At 32.1% G+C, this 21,133-nt stretch overlaps 1 protein-coding gene across 2 annotated transcripts in view; it reads right to left on the bottom strand.

Annotated features, from left to right (window-relative positions):
- Positions 1-620: 620 nt before the first annotated feature.
- LOC127739335 (dynein regulatory complex subunit 7-like) overlaps positions 621-21,133 on the bottom strand; it is a 34,749-nt gene continuing 14,236 nt past the window's right edge. For both annotated transcript variants that reach the window (XM_052251012.1, XM_052251013.1), the window contains 8 exons: positions 20,807-21,039; positions 17,201-17,416; positions 14,205-14,315; positions 12,618-12,728; positions 8,615-8,809; positions 5,396-5,535; positions 3,050-3,147; positions 621-1,032 (listed from right to left, as the gene is read on the bottom strand). In XM_052251012.1, the coding sequence (XP_052106972.1) occupies positions 3,066-3,147; positions 5,396-5,535; positions 8,615-8,809; positions 12,618-12,728; positions 14,205-14,315; positions 17,201-17,416; positions 20,807-21,039 (1,088 nt within the window). In that variant the 3' untranslated portion in view covers positions 621-1,032; positions 3,050-3,065. The remainder of the gene's footprint in view (positions 1,033-3,049; positions 3,148-5,395; positions 5,536-8,614; positions 8,810-12,617; positions 12,729-14,204; positions 14,316-17,200; positions 17,417-20,806; positions 21,040-21,133) is intronic.

Below are 21,133 nucleotides of genomic sequence, written 5' to 3'. Positions count from 1 at the left end.
AATAATTTGGGCAGGTTTATTATCTTCCTTTGTTTTCCACTTGTGGTAGCTGAGGTTTCTAAATAATAGAGCCTATTGATCATGATGTGTGGGTATATGTTCTATAAGATAAATGAACAACACAAATTTTTTGAAGGTCAAAATATCTATTGGCTATCCGTTTGTTTGAAAATAACTGAATTACCCACTAGACAATCATTTGTTGCCCAACTATACAAAATTATTGCACCAAGGTCAAGCTATCTGGACCATGTTGTTTTTTTCTTCCTTTTTTGTACACTTTTTTTTAATGAGTTTGGTGTTGGTGGTTGTAGAGTATTTTTGGACTGTTCAATTTATTAAGTGATTTTTTATATACTTTTTTTTTTATGTATTAACGATAACTTTTATTTTTTATGAGAACACTATCAGCAAATTGTCAACGTGGATCATCGATATTTGCGAAACAAGGACGCTTCAATGTTTTGAAAAAGTAATGTGAAATAAAAAAGATTTAGAAAACACCGTAAATTATTCCCATATGCCTTTTTTGTGAAAGCTTATATAGGGTAAATTACTGTTGGAATTCAGTATTTAAATACGAAGTGGGTGTATTAGTTGTACTCATAGAAACAAGATAATGACAAAAACATGAGTTTATTTACAAATAAATATGTATATATATATCACAGAATTGACATGGAGTAGCCGTAAGCACACAAAACAATTTGTCAATAAAGATATTCTGTATGCTTCAGCTTGTGACCAGATTTATTCCAATAATTGAAAGCCTTTAAGCTATAAACTTGTCAGGTTTTTTATCCAATGGATTAATTGCTTGTACTTGAGCACTTTGTATAAGCTTGTGATATAGCTTCACTCTTCATTAAGTTACTATAAATGGTATGTTAGAAAGACATAATCGAGTTATCATCTTCTGACGTCAGGTTTTTACAACTACAAAACAACTTGACGAATATTGCGGAAACCCCTCATTGTCACATAATTTCCGAGGCACAATTTGAGATTAATAGGTTGTTCATTTCTTTGTAACTGAAATGGAAAACATGATCATTCACAGTTAATTCATCACAGATTTTCAATGAATGCACTTTCCACATGTAAAATTTTATACCGATCATTTTTGCCAACAGATATATTTTAATCAAGTGTCAGCTGCACTTGTAGTGGCAGCTAGTCTTCCAAATGAAAAGTATTTGCAGCTAATTCCCAATTCTATACCTAAACTTTAAAGTTTGAGCAATGCATCATGATTATCATGGCCTTCAATTGTTTTAGTTAATAAACTAATGTTAGAGTTGATGTGTTCTATAACTATTATTTCTACAATTCTATCATTGAAAACTTTAACAAATAATTCATTATACAATTATATTGTAATTTATCACACAACCAAAAATAAAACATGATAACTCAATGTGACAACTGAACATGTTGTAGTCGATTTTAACAACCAAACATTCAAAACAATGAAATGTTTTCATAAAAACATATCTATATCTGTTATTGCCATAAAAAATACTTAAACAGTATTCAGACATTTCTCACTTGTTGAATTTTTTTTCGCTGATTTTAATCTTAACAGCCTCATTAAGTGGGTACCTTGATCAAGGTCATAAGGCAACATCTAGATCTTCATGATCTCATTTGAATGTCAAGGTCATAAGGCAACCTCTAGATCTTCATCATCTCATTTGAATGCCAAGGTCATACGGCAACCTCTAGATCTTCATGATCTCATTTGAATGTCAAGATCATAAGGCAACCTCTAGATCTTCATGATCTTATTTGAATGTCAAGGTCATAAGGCAACCTCTAGATCTTCATGATCTCATTTGAATGTCAAGGTCATAAGGCAACCTCTAGATCTTCATGATCTTATTTGAATGTCAAGGTCATAAGGCAACATCTAGATCTTCATGATCTTATTTGAATGTCAAGGTCATACGGCAACATCTAGATCTTCATGATCTCATTTGAATGTCAAGGTCATAAGGCAACCTCTAGATCTTCATGATCTTATTTGAATGTCAAGATCATAAGGCAACCTCTAGATCTTCATGATCTTATTTGAATGTCAAGGTCATAAGGCAACATCTAGATCTTCATGATCTCATTTGAATGTCAAGGTCATAAGGCAACCTCTAGATCTTCATCATCTCATTTGAATGCCAAGGTCATACGGCAACCTCTAGATCTTCATGATCTTATTTGAATGTTAAGGTCATAAGGCAACCTCTAGATCTTCATGATCTCATTTGAATGTCGTTTTTTGCTAAGCTCTTGTCTCATTGATGATAACCCCAATTTATATTTCTTCACAAACTCTTGTTTTACAATACGATGGAAAAGGAGGGATATAGAATATCAATTCATGACACAAAATCATTACATGCACATGACACAAAATCATTACATGCACGACACAAAATCATTACATGCATGACACAAAAAAATTACATGCATGACACAAAATCATTACATGCACATGACACAAAATCATTACATGCATGACACAAAATCATTACATGTACGACACAAAATCATTACATGACACAAAATCATTACATCACATGACACAAAATCATTACACAAAATCATTGCATGCATATGTAATAAAAAAAAGCAAAGGAACAAGACTTTTATTGCTGTTATCATCTCAGTCACTGGGAGGCTTTCAACACAGAGTAAACACTCTCATCTCACTACAAGTTCATCATAAAGAAAAACTCATCAAAGATACCAAGCAGGTTTATAATAATCTACGCCAGACGTGCGTTTCGTCTTCAAAACATCCACCAGTGGGGCTCAAGATAAAAGGCCAAATAAAGTATAAAGCTGAGAGCATTAAGGACCAAAAATTCCAAAAGTGTTTGCCAAATACAACTAATGTAGTCTATTCCAGGGGTAGAAAATCCATAATGTTTGGAACAATACAAAGTTTTGTAAACTGTTAATGTAACAGTTAACCACCCCTAGCATTGGTTTGAGAGGAACTCTTTGTTAGATGTCAATCTTGCAACAGATCACTTTTATGTTATTAACTTACCTATGAGATGAAAGAATTAAAAATATTCTGCAAGTCTCTGGTCATCTCTTAACTTCCTGTCTAAAGCCATGTACTTATGTGGTGCAGTTTCTTTATGTCTGCAAAACAAAACATTTGTTGTTAATTATCTGATTTACAATTAAATGATATCTCAATTTCATGGAATAAAAAATGTTTAATTTCTAAGGGCAAATCCAGGACAAAATGTACAGTGGGGTTGGACAACATTTTTTATATCCCACCACCATGAATTTGATTTTCATTTGTTACAAAATTGCATTTGTTTCCACTCCTATTACCATTGATTGATTGATTGGTGTTTAATGCCACTTTCAACACTATTGTGCTATTTCGTGGCTGTCAGTTTTTATTGGTGGAGGAAGCCGGAGTGCCTGGAAAGAACCACCAACCTTCAGTAGGAAAACTGACAATCCTAGTCAATTAAGATTGGAGTCAAGTACACCTGCCCCGTGCAGGATTCAAACTCACAACTTCAATGTTGACTGGCTAGTGATACAGTAGTTTGACTACTTAGACCACTCGGCCGCTGATTACCATTGAAAATTTCATGAGGTGTCCAACCTTCCCAAACATTTTTTTCTTGAATAGCCCAAATCTATTCTCTTCTTGTATCTGTCTCATTTTACATTTAAATCAGTGAATGCATTCATGTGTATAAGTGTTATTGAATGGCAAAAAATAGCAAATAATAGTTAAATAAGGACAGAGAGAACATACTTGATTTACCCCTAGACATATCAAAAATATTCTTTTACCATTAAAAACACTGAAATACTAATTTGAAAAACATGAAAATCAAAAGGGAGCTTACTAAATATTTAGTTTTAACATTGTCAATTTTTTTTAATAATGACATGATGAATGAAAGGAAAATATCAAAGTAATTTATTGTATCGTGTCAATCAGATTATTTAAGACAAATATTTTTCTAGAAGAGAAACACTGTTATTCAAAGCTTGTTAATGGTTTTCAAGCCAATGACTGATGCTTTAGTATATTTCCTCTCAGACATGCTTTTTGAATTAGTTTTTATATATTCTCAGGAAATCATGTCTCATACATAAATTTTATAATGACATCTTATCACGAATTTAGTGTAAAAAGGGTTAGCACTTTTAACAATTTTACAGTTTCCATCATCAACTAACTATCTATAAAATATATTACTCATTATATTAGACAAGAGAAAACATAATTCCCCCTGGTTTTAATCAATATCAACTAGATTTTCTCTGTTTTATTTCTAAAATATAAATCATTGACATATTTTGACGATAAGTTATCATTAAATGACTTTTAGCATGTAAGGCATCACAATATAAATATTTAGGCTTATTACAAAAGGTCACCTGTAAATAAATATAATTGACCTAGACAGGAATATAGAACCATCATGCAAAAGTTCATATGCACTGTCAATCTGATTAAAATGTAGGTCCTATGTCTACATTTCGTTTACAAGGATCTGACAACTCTCTGTCCTACTTTCTGTTCTGATAAATATTATATCAACCAATCAAATTTCTGCCTCCAAATTTTGGAAGGTTTGTATCATTATCACAAAACCTGAGGAACCTGAAAGTTCTTTAATTTAACAGAAAGTAGAGTGGAACGTTTTCAGATCCTTGTCAGCAAAGAGTAGACATAGGATCTGTATTTTATTCAGATTGATACACTCTACTCAAATGTAAATGTGCCGTGTGGATCCTTTATTTTTCGTGGGTACCAATTTTTGCGGATTGAGGAAAAACTGCCTTTTTGTAGATATTTGAATCTGCTATTTTACCAAAGTTTACATACAAGCCTATAGAAAATTTGTACCTCATAGAACATTTGAATTTGTGGTTCACCGTTACCCAAGAAATCCTCATGAATTGTTATCCCACAAATAATAATCCAAAGTAATAACTGTTATCAAAGATATCATATAAAGAAAGAAAAAAAAAAAAGAAAATTAAACAATTTCAGTTTGCTTTACAGAATGAAAGGTCCAGGACTATTTGAATTTCTAAGGGAAAGGCCCACCCTAAGAAGGTCATTTGTCCTGTTTAAAGCATCAATCCAAAGAACTAGAGATCCTGGACTTTTTGTTATACAAATCTGCCTCCATTTTGAAAAAAGGTCCCACCCTCACTTATCTGAACCCCAAAATGAGGTGTTCTGAATTGCAGTCATTTGCTATTGTCAGTAATTTCAGAATTTTGTATAAATTTAATTTTTTTCTTTACGGTTAATGATTAAGAAACCTTTCATTGCAGTGATAACAAAGATATGAACAGGAAAATGTGAGTGCTAACCTATTATGTTTATAGAATACAAACTAACCTTGCTAATCTGAGTTCTAACATGTGTATTTTGAAGAGTGTTTCCTGACAGAAAGTCATGTATTTTTCCTCATCTTCCTTATTACAAGACAACTGGTTCTGGTGGTACCAGGCCTGCTTCTCTGTTAACATTTGAGTTTCCTGTAAAGTATATAAACTGTGAATTAAATGTTTACCAAATTTTTTGACTGGTTTCTTTTCATTACAAGAAAATTAAAGCTTTTCCCTTTGTTCATAATTGGCCATTTCAAATTCAAATGCATTTTTGATTTGCAAAAGCATCTGCTCAAATGTTTTTATAGGTGGAAAACATCATATACAATTTGAATTCAACCATTCAGAAAAAAGTCACAAAAACAGTAACCTGTATAAATTTGATCTTGAAGGAATGTGCCAAGAACAAGAAAACGGTGAAAAAATTAAAACTCCCGGACACATTTGGCCTTTGAAATTGCAAAATTTAATCTCTGACAAAAACCAAATCATTTTATAGTAAGCTAGTAACTCCTGTTCACTATATTTCACTAACAGCCTCTTTGAAAGGGTTGGTAAGACCATGAAGGACATTGTTGAAGTAACTACTGTTAATTATTAAGTTGACTGATTGATTGTTGGTTGCTTAACATCAACTGTCAATTAAGAAATTATTGGGAGCAGTGTGATTTTGACATAAACAACCAAAATTTGAGATAAATAATTGAGATTTCATGAAAAGCTGAATACAGCTATATGTATTAGATACCAGAAGCAATATACTATTATTGCAATCTGACCTAGTCCCATTATTCTTATAAATAAAAAACCTCGCAATATCTTTTTTGAATTTACGCTAACAGCAATAAGTCCTATTCATGAATCATACATCATATATAATTTTTCCTCAATTTATTCTAAATTGGTAAAAGGGATTGTGAGAAGTATTTTTCTAATTACAGATGACATAGCTATGGATGCCAAATGATTGAAATACTTGATACTGGTCCTATAGGCCAGCTGGGCTAACTACAAAAAGATGAAATCTTATTTCAATGTTTTGTTATTTAATCCATGTCCCTGAAGCTATTGTCTGGACATTATACATCAGACTTAGAAAGTGATGTTAAGATTTTGCTTATGTAACAGAAAATTAACATGAAAGTATGTCAATAATTCTATTTCAGACATATACATCATATACGGGAAAAGGGACGAAAACACACTCACTGAAGGTCATTTAATTTAATGAGCCTGTTTCTCCAAAAACATCTTATGACTAAAACTTGTTGTAGGTAACAATGATTTTTTCAAGATGTGGTTATATTTTAATAAGATATTCTTTGATTTGAAATATTTTTCTCCCTATATTATCAAGTTTCAAAGAAACTGGATATTTAACATGTTGAGATATAAATTATTGGCTGTTATTTTCAGCAGCAGTTTATGTTATGGAATTTCCGTAGAAAGCATCCTTTCTACTGTGCATACTAATTTTCTTGCAACCTTTCAGTTCATATTACACCTACTGCTATTACAACAAAATATGTATTAAAAGTATAATGAAATCAATATTGTACAGTCTTTGATTTAGCTTTAAGGCCAATACACTTTTTGACTTCCACCTGAGCAATAGGTTCAAACACCTGACATTTTCAACTTTTCATAAAATCAAAATAAACTAAGCCCTTTCTGAGAAAAGTAGATGAGTAGAATAAGTTTGGTTGTGACTAGTTACATATGAATAAAAGGAGATTTGGGGGTAATACACTAAAAGAGAAAGAAAAGAATGAAACACAAACAGACTGAGAGAGTCAAGATTTCATCCCTGTCCCAATACATGTTGGATGCTATTATAGGAATAAAAATATGTACAGCAACCCAACAACAAGATAACCAAAAGACATCAAAAGTTCAACCTAAATATGAATTAAAGTTCAAAATCATATTAAAGGACATAATTAAGACAACAACTTTATAACAATAAAACCAATGAAGACATCTAGAGGTCAACACGGGGTCAGCAATAATACATTAATGTCAATTACATATGTCAAATAGAGACAAATGATACCAAAGGGTGATCCCATGTGCTCTAAAAGGGTTAGCAGATCCTGTTCAAATTGATGCACCCACCGTGTTGTGATATACATCACCCAGCCTACACAAATTATGAACGAAATCAGAAATAATAATATATCAGTTAATATAATATGGGCATGCTTTATGGAAAATTTTGACACAAACATTTGGAAGCAATAATTTGCAGGTAAGAGTATTTCATTGGTAATAGGATAAGGTGAGGGTTGGTTATAAATAGGCTGAAGTAACCTACTTAAGGATTAAAGAGCTACAGCAAATATATTTTGACATGTTATTTTTTGTAAACTTAAATAATTTTTTCTGTAAACTTAAATAATTTACTAAGATAACTAATTTTCAGAAATTTCTTGATAAAATTGCCCAGCATTATTTCCCCATGTTCTCAACAAATGATTTTTAAAAAAAATTTATATCAAATAAAAAAAAACGCTTTTGGCTATGTCATACAATTTGATATGTAATTATGAATAAAAAAGCACTTTGAATATTTTTAGGATTTCTACCTCAAAGCTAAAGTCTAATCCTGCATTTTGATTGATTTTCTTTTTCTGAAGATTCTGTAGCTTACAAATGATCAGATTACTATTTATAGAAAAACTTATCCAAGAATTCAAAGTATGGAAAAATTATCAACAAGTGACCAAACAGCATATTAATTCATGAATGTACATAGTGTATGAGTTTATCAGCAGTATTAAATTTGGTCAAAAGTTTAATAATTTTCTATTTTGAATTCTTGGATTAATTCTTTTGTTTATTACTAATTGACCATTGACTTTTTAATAGAAATAAAGTAGAAAATAGAAGGAACCATATTTTTCTCCCAAATCATTTAAGCTGAAAGTAGCCTTGAGACTGGCACACTTATATTCAATGTAGTTTTTCAGAATCTATTTTTTTTTTTGCCCAACATTTCTGGACAAAAGACGGATATCTCTGTCAATGTGGAGAGACTTTGTGACAAGATTGACAACAAACCATTGTTACAAAGTTATTCTAAGATTGAACACAGTTTTATCCTCCGACAACCCATGAATCACAAATCTAGTGACTGTATATTTTATAGTTTAACCCGTGTTTTTTCTGTTATCAGATAATCAGCTTATTGATTTGAAATCTACGAGCTAATTGACTAAGTTCTGACCTTTTCATATCTAGCTTGAATCAAATTAGCTTTGTTAATCAGTCTATCTTTCAGATCTTTCAATGCCTCGGTCTTCAATGTGTATGCTTCCTCTCTCGTAATTTTATCGCCTTGAACGATTCTGGCAATAAATGGGGCTAAATAATCTATTTCCATGTCTTGTTTTCTCATCTTCTCTTCCAGCTGTTGCCTTTCCTACAAAAATAATTAACTATGATAAAAAATGAAATTCCTAAGGCAATGATAAATGATAAATTATCTTTTAATAACAAAATCATTAAATTCCCTTGGTTCCTCCCACGATGTAAATGCAGAGTGATAGTAAGTTACTCATTAATATACATGCTTATTTTAGGCATTTCAAGGCTTATAATTGTTATAAATATATTTTGATGTGGGTATAAATCAACGAGACAACAACCCAACAACACAATCAACAAAAAGAATTCTAAAATTTTTACCACGAGTATCTACAAAAAATAGTTTAACTGGCAAAAAAAGATTTTTTTACAATCTACAAAATATAGTTTAATGGGCAAAAAAAGAAGATTGAATTTAGCTATCACCTCTATGATAGTTAAAAGTCAACATCAATCATTTTACACAAGCATAAAGATTACCAATAGACACAATATTATCAGTTGCCCTTAAAACAAATTTGCATGGTATTTAGTCAAACCCGTCGATGACATTCATTAATTATATATTATCATGTCAGATCTTAGAAAGTCCATTAATTATAATCATTAACGATCAATACAATTTGCCTTATATTTTCATGTAACCTTAAACACGACATTTCAATACAGTTGTTTCCTAATAATGCATTAAAGAAATTAAAATGTCTTTTGGTGCAATGCTCACACAAAATATTTCTTAATGTAATATTGGGAGTTTGTTTATGAGGGTCTGGACTGGGCTAACAGAATAGCAAATAATGAGCAAAAACAATTATTAAGAAAAATGAGCAAAACAAAAACAAAGAATAGAGTATAATGGACAAAAAAAAATATAAAAACAAAAATTGGCAAAACAAAAACAAAGAAAACTGAAGATTCATTTCATACACTTAGTTCGTGGGTACAAGTGAACCACAAATTTAAATGTTTAACGAAGAACAAATTTTCTATAAGCATGTATGTAGACTTTTATAAAACAACGAAATTTAATTTCCATGAAAACAAAAGTTTGTCCTTAATCCACGAAAATTGGTACCCATGAAAATAAATGAATCTCCAGTAAAATCCTTAGATGGGGTACTTGAAATACAAAGAATAAGGTAAAAAGGGAAAAAAAAAGGGAAAATAGCCTTAAGATCCTCCTCCATCGAGACCCTCAAAGGAGCTTAAAGACATGTCATTGCACCTTTTAATAAATTAATACAAATTAATTTAATGGCATGTTCTGAATTTATCAAGATCATATCAATTGAGAAATATTTAATTATCTATGTGCATTGATTGCCTTATTTTTCTTTACATAAATGAAAGATGTACAGTAAATATCAACGAGACAGTGACTAAACAAATTAATTTAGTGTACCGTAATACTTAAATAATTCAAAGGTAGAAAAAATGAAACAAAAAACAACATTTGTTTGTTCCGCAGTTGCTCTAACGGAAATTAGATCAGCTGACATGCAAAATGCCATCGATTGTAGAAAATTAGCAGGATTTAATGCTGTGTGTAGTTAATGGTAAAATTGATAACACCAGTGAAAACAAATTAACCAAGAACACCTAATGAAGCTTAATGGTCTGTCATCCAAGTTTCCTCCTTAACACAATTACTGTAATTGTCAAAACTTAATGTCCATTTGTCTGAGTAGAAAATATTCAAAAAGTCTATGTAGTCTTCTTTTGTGACATAATTAACTTGAATACTTCTGTTTAACAGGATAAAAATTGTAAAAAATACAAAAGATGATGTATTAAAGAGAGAAGGAATATACCAGAGGGAGATTCAAAAGTGATTACTCGAAGAGAGACAGACAAAATCACGGCAAAAACGAAGAAAAAAAAACAACATATTTTTTAATAACAGCAGGATTTTGAAAATTAACAACACTGACTTATTCAAAGATGTGTTAGTTCAGTTCACTAATAGTTTGTCAAAAACTGATGACTCTAAAATCTTCAGATTAGTATTAACATAGTATGAATAGAATTTGCATTTTATATGGTTGGTTTTGAAACAGAAGGGAAAACTTGCCTGGTAAAAGCAGAAAATAAATAATCTTGCAAAAGATAGGATAAAAAAAAATAATATTCTGCAACACAAACTGCAGGAAACAATTGTGTATAAAAGTGAAAACAATTCCTCTTGTCCCCTCTCCCATTATATCAATTGTCCCCTCCCCCATTATATCAAATGGTTGTCTTCATACCATTCCCAGGCAAGTTATATTTTTAATAGTATTTAGTGGCAAGACAAAAGTAAAATTCCCAGGTAAAAAAAAAAAATTTGATAATGCATTTTCAATTATAATATTGTTTCTAAAATACCAAAATCACTATAGGACTTTTCATTTTAGAGATACACTTAATATTATCTCTTACACTGTAACAAGTGATTACGCATATTATGTTACGGAATAATTTCTTGTAACAATTCGGCTAAATACTTAAGAATCATTGCATCTCAGCAAAATTGTAAGAGCCAACACTTGATCTTGGCTTCTTTAAACCTAAGAGCGTTAAAAAAAATTATATGTAATGCATGACAATTTTTCATACAAAGTAATTAGAGTCTTCTCGTTCGATTATTAATTTTATAATCAGGAACCAGTATGCACTTGGATTCATTGTTGTAGTAAAAACTTCACCTGCCTACGTAAAAAATTCTTACAATAATAACATAACTTTTTTATCTTTTGATTCTCGAGGGAAAATGAGAAGTCCATTTTCCTTTGGCTTGCAATTTGTATGTCATCAACCTTTATTGAAAACAAGAATGGAATTCAATCAGTTTGTTATGATCATCAAAAAACTTAAGTATCTTTAGGTAACCACACAAGCCATCTTCAACAAAATAATTAAGGCATCAAGTTTTATGGATAATCCAGAGGCTATCAATTAATTCAGTCAGAACAAGCAGAATAATTATATATAACTTGACTGGTAGCCATTTTACACCCGAGTACGACAGAATCAAGGACAATTAGAAAACCGATTTGTTATAATCTTGTCTGTTTTGATAGGTTAGGTTAGTGTATACAGACTTTACAAGAAGTCACCTTGAATGTTTTGTAGAGTTGTTTTTAAAAGATATAAGTCCTCTGGTAGTTGAAAAGCTGTATAAATGTGATATTTATAGATTATCTATGGTTTTCAAACGAGAGGGTATTTCTCAGCTACAATCTCATCGAAGGGCGACAGTATTTATCAAACATAAAAAAAAACATCAGTATTTTTAAAAAAGACCTACATTTATTTAAAAAAAATAATTAATAACATAGCAGACAATGCATTTTCTAAATATCTACATAACATATTATTATTTCAGTGCCTGTAACAGTTGACTTTACGTTATGGGGTTACTCATTGTTGAAGGTCGTACAGTAAACTAAAAGAAGTATCCATTGAATAGTAAGGAATTGTTTTCACCTCAAATATCAAAACAAATGTAATTCCTGATAAAAGTTTGTTTCATAGACCTTACTATAAGCCCCCTATTTCAGCAAAACATAAATATGTCGCTAGGTAAAATTGTAGATTTTCTTACCAATTGTTTTTTTTTTCTTTTACAATTTTGGTGACGAAATGATTAGAAAATCTTTCATCATTTTGAAAATCGTTTCCTATATGACAAAAATGACAAGTGCTGGCAAAATCCTTATATATATCCAGTCGCGATTTTGGCAATAATAATAAAAACATCACAAACATTTATAAATTTACAATAATTGGCCAATATAGGATAACATTAGAGAAGAGTGGCCTCCGTTCAGTGGTTTCCTTCTAAGAAAGAAAGTTTTGGACTACAATCAATGATATGGACTTACCAACTCTCTACGATGTTTCTTAGCTTTTTCATTCCTCTCTGTATCATAGACTGATATATCTAATTCTAATGTTGTCTCTTCTTTTGTTCTCTCATTTAGAATGTCTTTTACCTACAAGTAAATTTGTGAAACAGAAATCAGTAAAACATTATATAAATTTGTCACGTAATTACTGTGGGTTCGTTACTATTGATGGGATACCAAACTTTTTTGTGGATTTCATGGGTATATTATAAGGTCAACCATAAAGCAGTAGGGGCATAAAGGCCTGGTTCTGGCCCAAGAAAATAAAATGTTTGACAACTATTCCAAATTGGCGCATAATGTTTGGTAATTCATAGAGTCAAGAAATCAAAACTAAAAACATAAGATTTTTTATCTGATGACGTCACAATTATGTACTGTTTTCATGAAAACGATGAACAATACAGAATTCATGTAGTTTTCCATCATTATTTCTATTGTGGAAACACCGTGCGCAGCCAAGAAACAACAAAATAATTTAAGAGAAGCTTTATTATAACTATTGACATAATCTCACCAAAAATAAAGTTGTTTCTTGGGTGCGCACATACTTTGCCAATCTAAAATATACTTAAAATTTGATGTAAAACAAGGAAAGTAAAAAAAATTTTACAAAATATACAAATTTCGTCATGGTTTGTTGCCATGGTAACTCATTAACTGTAAAATTTGTTTTTATTTTCTGAATACCTTGTACCTTAATATAGTTAGGACAAATTTAAGAATATGTATGATAACTATTAAATTTGCAGTAATATTTGGGACAAATAAGGGCCTTATCACCCCTACTCCTTTACAATGTTGAACCAAGTACACATTTTCTATAGGCTTTATTACTTGAGTCTAGACTTCATATACAACACATCCATGGAAATACAATGTAATAGGATAGTTGGATTTTGGGTTTTTGAACGTTTCAAGAAAAAGATTTTTTCAGATTAGTCAAAGAATTCATCCTTTTAATCTGCATGTCCTTAATTTTTAAAGAAAACAAAATCTCTGAATTTATTAATCAACTAACGAACTAGTCTTTTGGTCAAAACACAATGAGAAGAGCCCTTTAAATTACATTACTAATTCAACTTTTGTTGAAACAATAAAATGATGAGTGAACTCAGCTGACAAAATGTAAATACTTCTTATGGTTGGGTTTGTGTTGCTAAATCTTAGCTTTCTGTGTTGTTTAAAGGACTAGCATACTTTAATCTTTTCTTTTGGTCATGGTGCTCTGGTCTATCTCATTTTTTTAAAGAAGTTTTATTCCCTTGAGTTGTCATTTTATTATCGACTTATGAGTTTGAATGTCCCTTTGGTCTCTTTCTCCTTTCTTTTTGATTAGTTCTTACTTTTTCTTTTCCTTTCAGAAAACTTCAGAAACATCATGAAATCAGTATATTTCAGTTGAATGCATCTTATTTATAAAAATATTGTGAAGTCTAACTTCTTATTCATTCTCTTTATGATGTTCAGTTTATAGCACAAACACAATAAAATATCAAAGTTGTATAATTTTTTTAAATCCTGCTTTTAGACTGAAAAGACCAATAAAGCATTCTAACTGACCTCATCTTCCGAATCTCTAACTCTGGTTCTACACAAATCTTCTGCTTTTAACAAATTTAGAAGCATCTGATATAGCTCTACTTGTTTGTTTTGTCGACTTGAAGCATCAACCTAGAAAAAAACATGCATTTAGTGTTAAAACATAAATAATAACCATTGTCATTATTGGAAAAATTTCGCAGTCACTATAGGTTCCTAAAACATGTTAACTTGGAGGGAAATTTGTCTCATTGGCACTCATACCACATCTTCCTATATCTATGAAATTGAAACCATTTTTATTATTTTAATTTATCACATCCAAACTAATACATGATTGATTATTGTTTCATAATCAACACCCAGTGGCAAATATTTCATGTATTTTTCAGGACGAGAGCAAATTAACAATAACAATAATAGGTAGGCCGACTGGGTTAATAGACTGGAAATTTGGACTGCCACTGGAAATGGAGGTATTTTGGATGGGGACAGAAATTTTGCTTTGCAACTGAGCTAACTCGTACTTTTATTGAAAATAATATAGTTGCAACTATTTACTAGTCAGTTCAATCCTAATTTTATCTCAAGCAAATTAATCCTTGTAAGGTTTTCAAATTGACAACCAAGTTGCAAACAACTATAGGTCACCCAACATCCTCAATATTTAGTAAACAAAAACCATACTGTATATGGCAAGCTATAAAAGCTATAAAAGGTCCCAGCTGCCCAGCATGACAAAATGTGAAACAATTTAAAAGAAAAAACCAAAAGGGCCAACTTACACTTATAATGATAGATGAAAAGCAAGTATGGCAGACATCAAAAGACAACCACTAAATTATAATCACTTTGGACAGGCACATGAAGAATGTGGCAGGGTTTAATTATATTTGAGAGTGCTCAACCCTCCAATTACCTGTGACAGTGGTGTCACAGCACAACATTAAAACAAATTAAATCTTTTTGTTCAGAAAATTTAATTAATGATTAAGAAGCTATTAAAATGGCCTAAAGTCAAAGTTTAAGAAAATTATTAAACATATTGAAATCAATTTAATTTAATCAGTTGACTTTATTTATGTGATTTCCACCGTAGCTATTTTAGTTTCAACACATGATGCCTTTTTAGATAGCATTGATAACATTTAAATAGAGTTAACCATGTCATAGAAATCTAGTTTAACATGTTTAACACTGGATGGTTTGTCTATAAAAATTGCACAAAACATATAATCAAAAACTTTTGATTGTAATGTTGATAAGCCACTTCATAAGATAGAACTACAAACTTTAAATTTAGGTCAAGTACAAAATTATTTGAGAAAATCACAATGTTAGCAGAGATGTATTTTAGTTAAGAGTACAGACATTTCAATAATAATTGACAGCTTAATTAACCAGTTAAGACTGTGGTATGCTTAACTTGTATTAACTGACTTAACTAGATGGATGTAGATTTAAGACTTCAATATCAACACATATACTGCTAACAGACAATCTCACTTATCATTCTCTTTATATTCAAGTCTATATATATATATTAAAGCAAAGGTAACCTTCAGTTACTTGTATTAGTTCCATAGGGAAACCCTACCTCTATTGAGAAAAACAAAAATGTAATTCTTGAATAGTCATACAAAAATAAGAAGATGTGGTATGATTGCCAATGAGACAACTCTCTACCAGAGACCAAATGACATAGAAGTTTACAACTATAGGTTACCATACAGCATTCAACAATGAGCAAAACCCATATCACATTGTCAGCTATAAAAGGCCCCAAAATGACAAATGTAAAACACTTTAAACGAGAAAAATAACTGCCTAATTTTTGTACAAATCAATGAATGAAAAACAAATATGATATAAAGCAACAAATGACAACCACTAAATTTCAGGCTCCTGACTTGGTACAGGCACGTAAAGAATATGGTGGGGTTAAAATAGTTTGTTGGCACCAAACCCTCCCCCTAACCTGGGACAGTGGTGTAACAGTACAACATAGATTGATAGAAACAAACTATAAAATCGATCGAAAACTCTTTTAAAAAAATTTGATCGTCCACAATCATAAAACTCGTCTGAGATATTGCTGATATTAACCTATAGTAAAAGTTTTATAAAAATCTGGCAAGAATTGTACCATTGAGAGTGCTAACGAGGCCATTTTCCATAAATTTAATATTTCCAAGGGCATAATTCTTTTAAAAAAAAGTCTATTGGCTACCATAATAGAACTTGTAGATATTGCTAATATTAACCTATAGTATAAGTTTTATAAAAATCTTGCAAGAATTATACCTGTGAGAGTGCTAACATTTGTATTCCAGTAAAGTCCTTTGGTCTAACACAAAAAAATACATAAACAAATGAAAACACACAAAAGTGACTACCGGTAACTCTAAGGAAAGAAAGGATATGGACTGCATGTAAATAAGACAAAAATCCCATCAGATGAAATAATTAGTATATCAAAGAAACAGTACATTTATTGCAGTTCTTCATTTTAACTGTTGCTGGGATTTTTCAACTTACCAAGTCACACATTGTCACATGAGAAAATGATTAAACAATGATGTAACTGATCAGAATAAACTACAGATAGTTTTCCATTGAAATTATTTGAGATGGAAATGATTCACTTTCCTGCCGTTTTAGGTTGATGGCAAAAATGAAATTCCTCCAGAAATAAACCAATTTAATCTTACCGACCCCTAGACTTTTGGAACAATGGAACAATTGAAATTAATTGAGCCTTGTATAATTCATCAGTAAGATCTGGTAAGGACTTTTTATCAAACTTGCTTGTACCACGTTTAAATTTGGTTAATCAAATTAGAAAATCCACTAGTTTTCCCTCCAAAATGGCAACCAAGGGAAGTTACTCAAACAATTTTGGGGTATTTTAATCATTACAGAGATATGTTGTAGACTCGTCCACATCCATATCACTCCAAAAATGAAGAATATAAAAGACAAAATGTAAAGAGTTATCAAAAAACAACTATTCTTACCTGGAAAGATTGTTGCATGTCAGGTGAGAACTGTAAGGTAGCCCCTTTCTCTGCCCAGTTTGCTGGTTTGACAAACTCTCTTGTTGAAGCAGCTATTCTAGGGTCCTCAGTATGGTAGGTTATATGCATTTTGTCCTCTGATACAAGGTAAATTAATTCTGCAACATCGTCACAAGCTGGTTTAGAAACATTACGATGGAATTTCTTTACCATTTTCTAAAATAGAAATAAAAACAAGAAATGATTGTAACAGGATGTTGTTACGAAGTCTCCCAAACGAAGCTCCCATAATTCGTAATTCCCAGGGTCACCTGACATTGGGCAAAGTGCAGTGAAAATTGGTTTGGTCCAGTAAATGCATTAGTGATGCCTGGGGACTAACCCTGTATATCATTCAAATCATCTTGGCATGACAAACCAGAATATATATGGTTTAGGGGTGGGGATCTCGACCATTTACAAGATACTAGAACATTGGGGGTGGGGGGAACCCCTGGGGACTGACCCTATACGTCATTCAAATGTTCGAGACATGACGAACAGGAATATATATGGTTTAGGGGTGGGGATCTCGACCATTTACAAGATATTTGAACATTGGGTTAAGGGGTGGGGATCTTGACCACTTACAAGATATTAGAACTTTCTTAAATGGCAGGGGGTGGGGGTGACCCCTGGGGACTAACCCTGTATTTCATTTGATGTGCTTTATCATGACAAACCAGAATATATATGTTTTAGGGGTGGTATCTCGACCATTTACAAGATATTAGAACTTTCTCAAATGGCAGGGGGTCGGGATGACCCCTGGGGACTAACCCTGTATATCATTCAAACAATCTTAGCATGACAAACCAGAATATATATGGTTTAGGGGTGGGGATCTTGACCACTTACAAGATATTAGAACTTTTTTAAATGGCAGGGGGTGGGGGTGACCCCTGGGGACTAACCCTGTATTTCATTTGATGTGCTTTATCATGACAAAGCAGAATATATATGGTTTAGGGGTGGGGATCTCGACCATTTACAAGATATTAGAACTTTCTCAAATGGCAGGGGGTCTAGATGACCCCTGGGGACTAACCCTGTATATCATTCAAACCATCTTCGCATGACAAACCAGAATATATATGGTTTAGGGGTGGGGATTTTGACCACTTACAAGATATTAGAACTTTCTTAAATGGCAGGGGGTGGGGTGACCCTGGGTACTAACCCTGTATTTCATTTGATGTGCTTTATCATGACAAACCAGAATATATATGGTTTAGGGGTGGGGATCTCGACCATTTACAAGATATTAGAACTTTCTCAAATGGCAGGGGGTCGGGATGACCCCCGGGGACTAACCCTGTATATCATTCAAACCATCTTAGTATGACAAACCAGAATATATATGGTTTAGGGGTGGGGATCTTGACCACTTACAAGATATTAGAACTTTTTTAAATGGCATGGGGTGGGGGTGACCCCTGGGGACTAACCCTGTATTTCATTTGATGTGCTTTATCATGACAAACCAGAATATATATGGTTTAGGGGTGGGGATCTCAACCATTTACAAGATATTAGAACTTTCACAAATGGCAAGGGTCAGGATGACCCCTGGGGACTAACCCTGTATATCATTCAAACCATCTTAGCATGACAAACCAGAATATATATGGTTTAGGGGTGGGGATCTTGACCATTTACAAGATATTAGAACTTTCTCAAATGGCAGGGGGTCGGGATGACCCCTTGGGACTAACCCTGTATATCATTCAAACCATCTTAGCATGACAAACCAAAATATATATGGTTTAGGGGTGGGGATCTTGACCACTTACAAGGTATTAGAACTTTCTTAAATGGCAGGGGGAGGGGATGACCCCTGGGGACTAACCCTGTATTTCATTTAATGGGCTTTATCATTTAGAACATTTTCAATTAAAAAGATTGTGTCTGTCACAAACGGTTTTCAATTTATAATCATTTGAAAATGTAAAAAAATAAAATCCCATAGGGTTCTATAGTAAAACCCTCTTTTCTTTTTGCCCCTCAAAGTACCCCTTTATAAACCCCATTGCACAAACAAAACCCTGATTGCACCACTAGACATGTTAGTCTAACATATTGTGAAACCCTAAGTTAATCTGACAAGCGGTTTTGGAGAACGGGTGCTGACAAGTTCAAATTAAAAAGCGGCGGAAGAGGAAGAAGAATAATAATAATAACTAGATTTGCCATTGCAAGCAATAGCGGATGTCACCCTTCCCCCCATTGCCACTAAGTGGCAGCCATTTCAAAAATTTTAAACAGTGAATGCACATATATGCATGGCAATACATCTTTCTGTAAATTTTCAGAACATTTGGAGCATTTTGAAATTTTCACATTTTTGCTGTTTCCATGGCAACAGTGACCATTTTGGAAATTCCAAAGTCAAAAGTCTTATCTATACATGCCAGTTAGCATTAATATAAAGTTATACTAAGTTTGGTGCATTTTGAAATTTTTGACATTTTTGCTGGTTTCCATGGTAACAAAGACCATTCCCAAAATTGTAATGACAGATGCCACATTGGTACATTGGAGGGAACATACCATCAAAGTTTCAATGGATTTGACCTACCATTTTAAGAGAGAAAATGCTACTTTAAGGTTTTTCCCATAGGGTTATAATGGGAAACCTTTCCCCAGTTCCATGGCAATACAGTAGTTCCAATGATTCTTAAAATCATCCAAAACCTGTATATAGTGGATACCTATGTTGTATAAAAATTTGATGATTTTTAGGTTAGGCATTCTCAAATTAGTCATCAAAAACAAAAAAAATATTTTTCACATTTTTGCTGTTTCCATGGAAACGGCAGCCATTTTAAAGTTCCAAAGTTTCACTGCAACTCCACTGATGGTGGTCCTCATTATGCTCAACAATCATGAAGATTGGTTCCATTGCCTCTGAGAAAACTGCCGGACAAAATTAGGTGGAAGAAAAATAATAATAATAGGGAAAAAGAAACAGAGGAAAAGCAATATGTCACCCGACATTGTCGATCGGGTGACATAATAAGAACTGAGCAAAAACAATAAGTCTTCCCAAACTTCGTTTGGGAGACTTAATTATGATACATATCCAATGTTTCTGAAAGCAGAAGATTAAGAGTCTTTTCTGCAAAGTATCAAAGAACAAAATTTCAGCAACCAATTGCTGGAAAGTAAAACATTTAAGAAAAAAACTCATGGTCAAAAACCTATTGATCAAAGAGATTATTAGATTATAAGATGCAAGATAGTCTACTCAAAGAATACAAGTACATCTTATATGAAAAAAAGATTGATTGATTGATAGTTGGTGTTTAACACCAGTTTCAGAACTATTGGCTATACGATGGTGGTCAGTTTTATTGGTGGAAGAATCTGGAGTGCCTGGAGAGACATTTTTGCCAGATATATTTTTTTTAAATGCGTAGTAGGTCAAAAACTGGGTAAATGTATTTGTTATTCCTATAAAACCAAATTACAAAAGCAAATTCTACTGTCAGTCCACTGAATCTGACAAAATGAAAATGAACTAGATTTTTATTTTATATTTATTTCCTCTTTGAAAGTTTTACTTACAACAATAGGTCTTTCATTTTTTGAAGATGAACCATCTTGAGGGCCAAACTTTTTTGGTCGTTTTCCAAAGTCAATATGTTTATAGTACAAAAAGTCATCCCTATCAGAATATTCCTCTGTCATTTCTGCCGGTGTTTCTACACGCTTGATTAAACCATCAACTCGGGCTTCATTATAAAATATCATAGTCCTCTCATTTTCTGGACCGGGAGCACTTGATTTGTATTGATGCTCTGTAAACGAAAACATTTTAAAACACATTAATTTCAATAAAATAATTATCTCCTTTTCTATTTCTATTTCTATCTATGGTAATTTTTAGTTAAT

The sequence above is a fragment of the Mytilus californianus genome, unplaced genomic scaffold (genome assembly GCF_021869535.1).
Source record: "Mytilus californianus isolate M0D057914Y unplaced genomic scaffold, xbMytCali1.0.p SCAF_4, whole genome shotgun sequence".
Classification (NCBI taxonomy): Eukaryota; Metazoa; Mollusca; class Bivalvia; order Mytilida; family Mytilidae; genus Mytilus; species Mytilus californianus.
The sequence above is the reverse complement of the archived record's forward strand: the minus strand, read 5'-3'. Positions and strand labels throughout refer to the sequence as shown.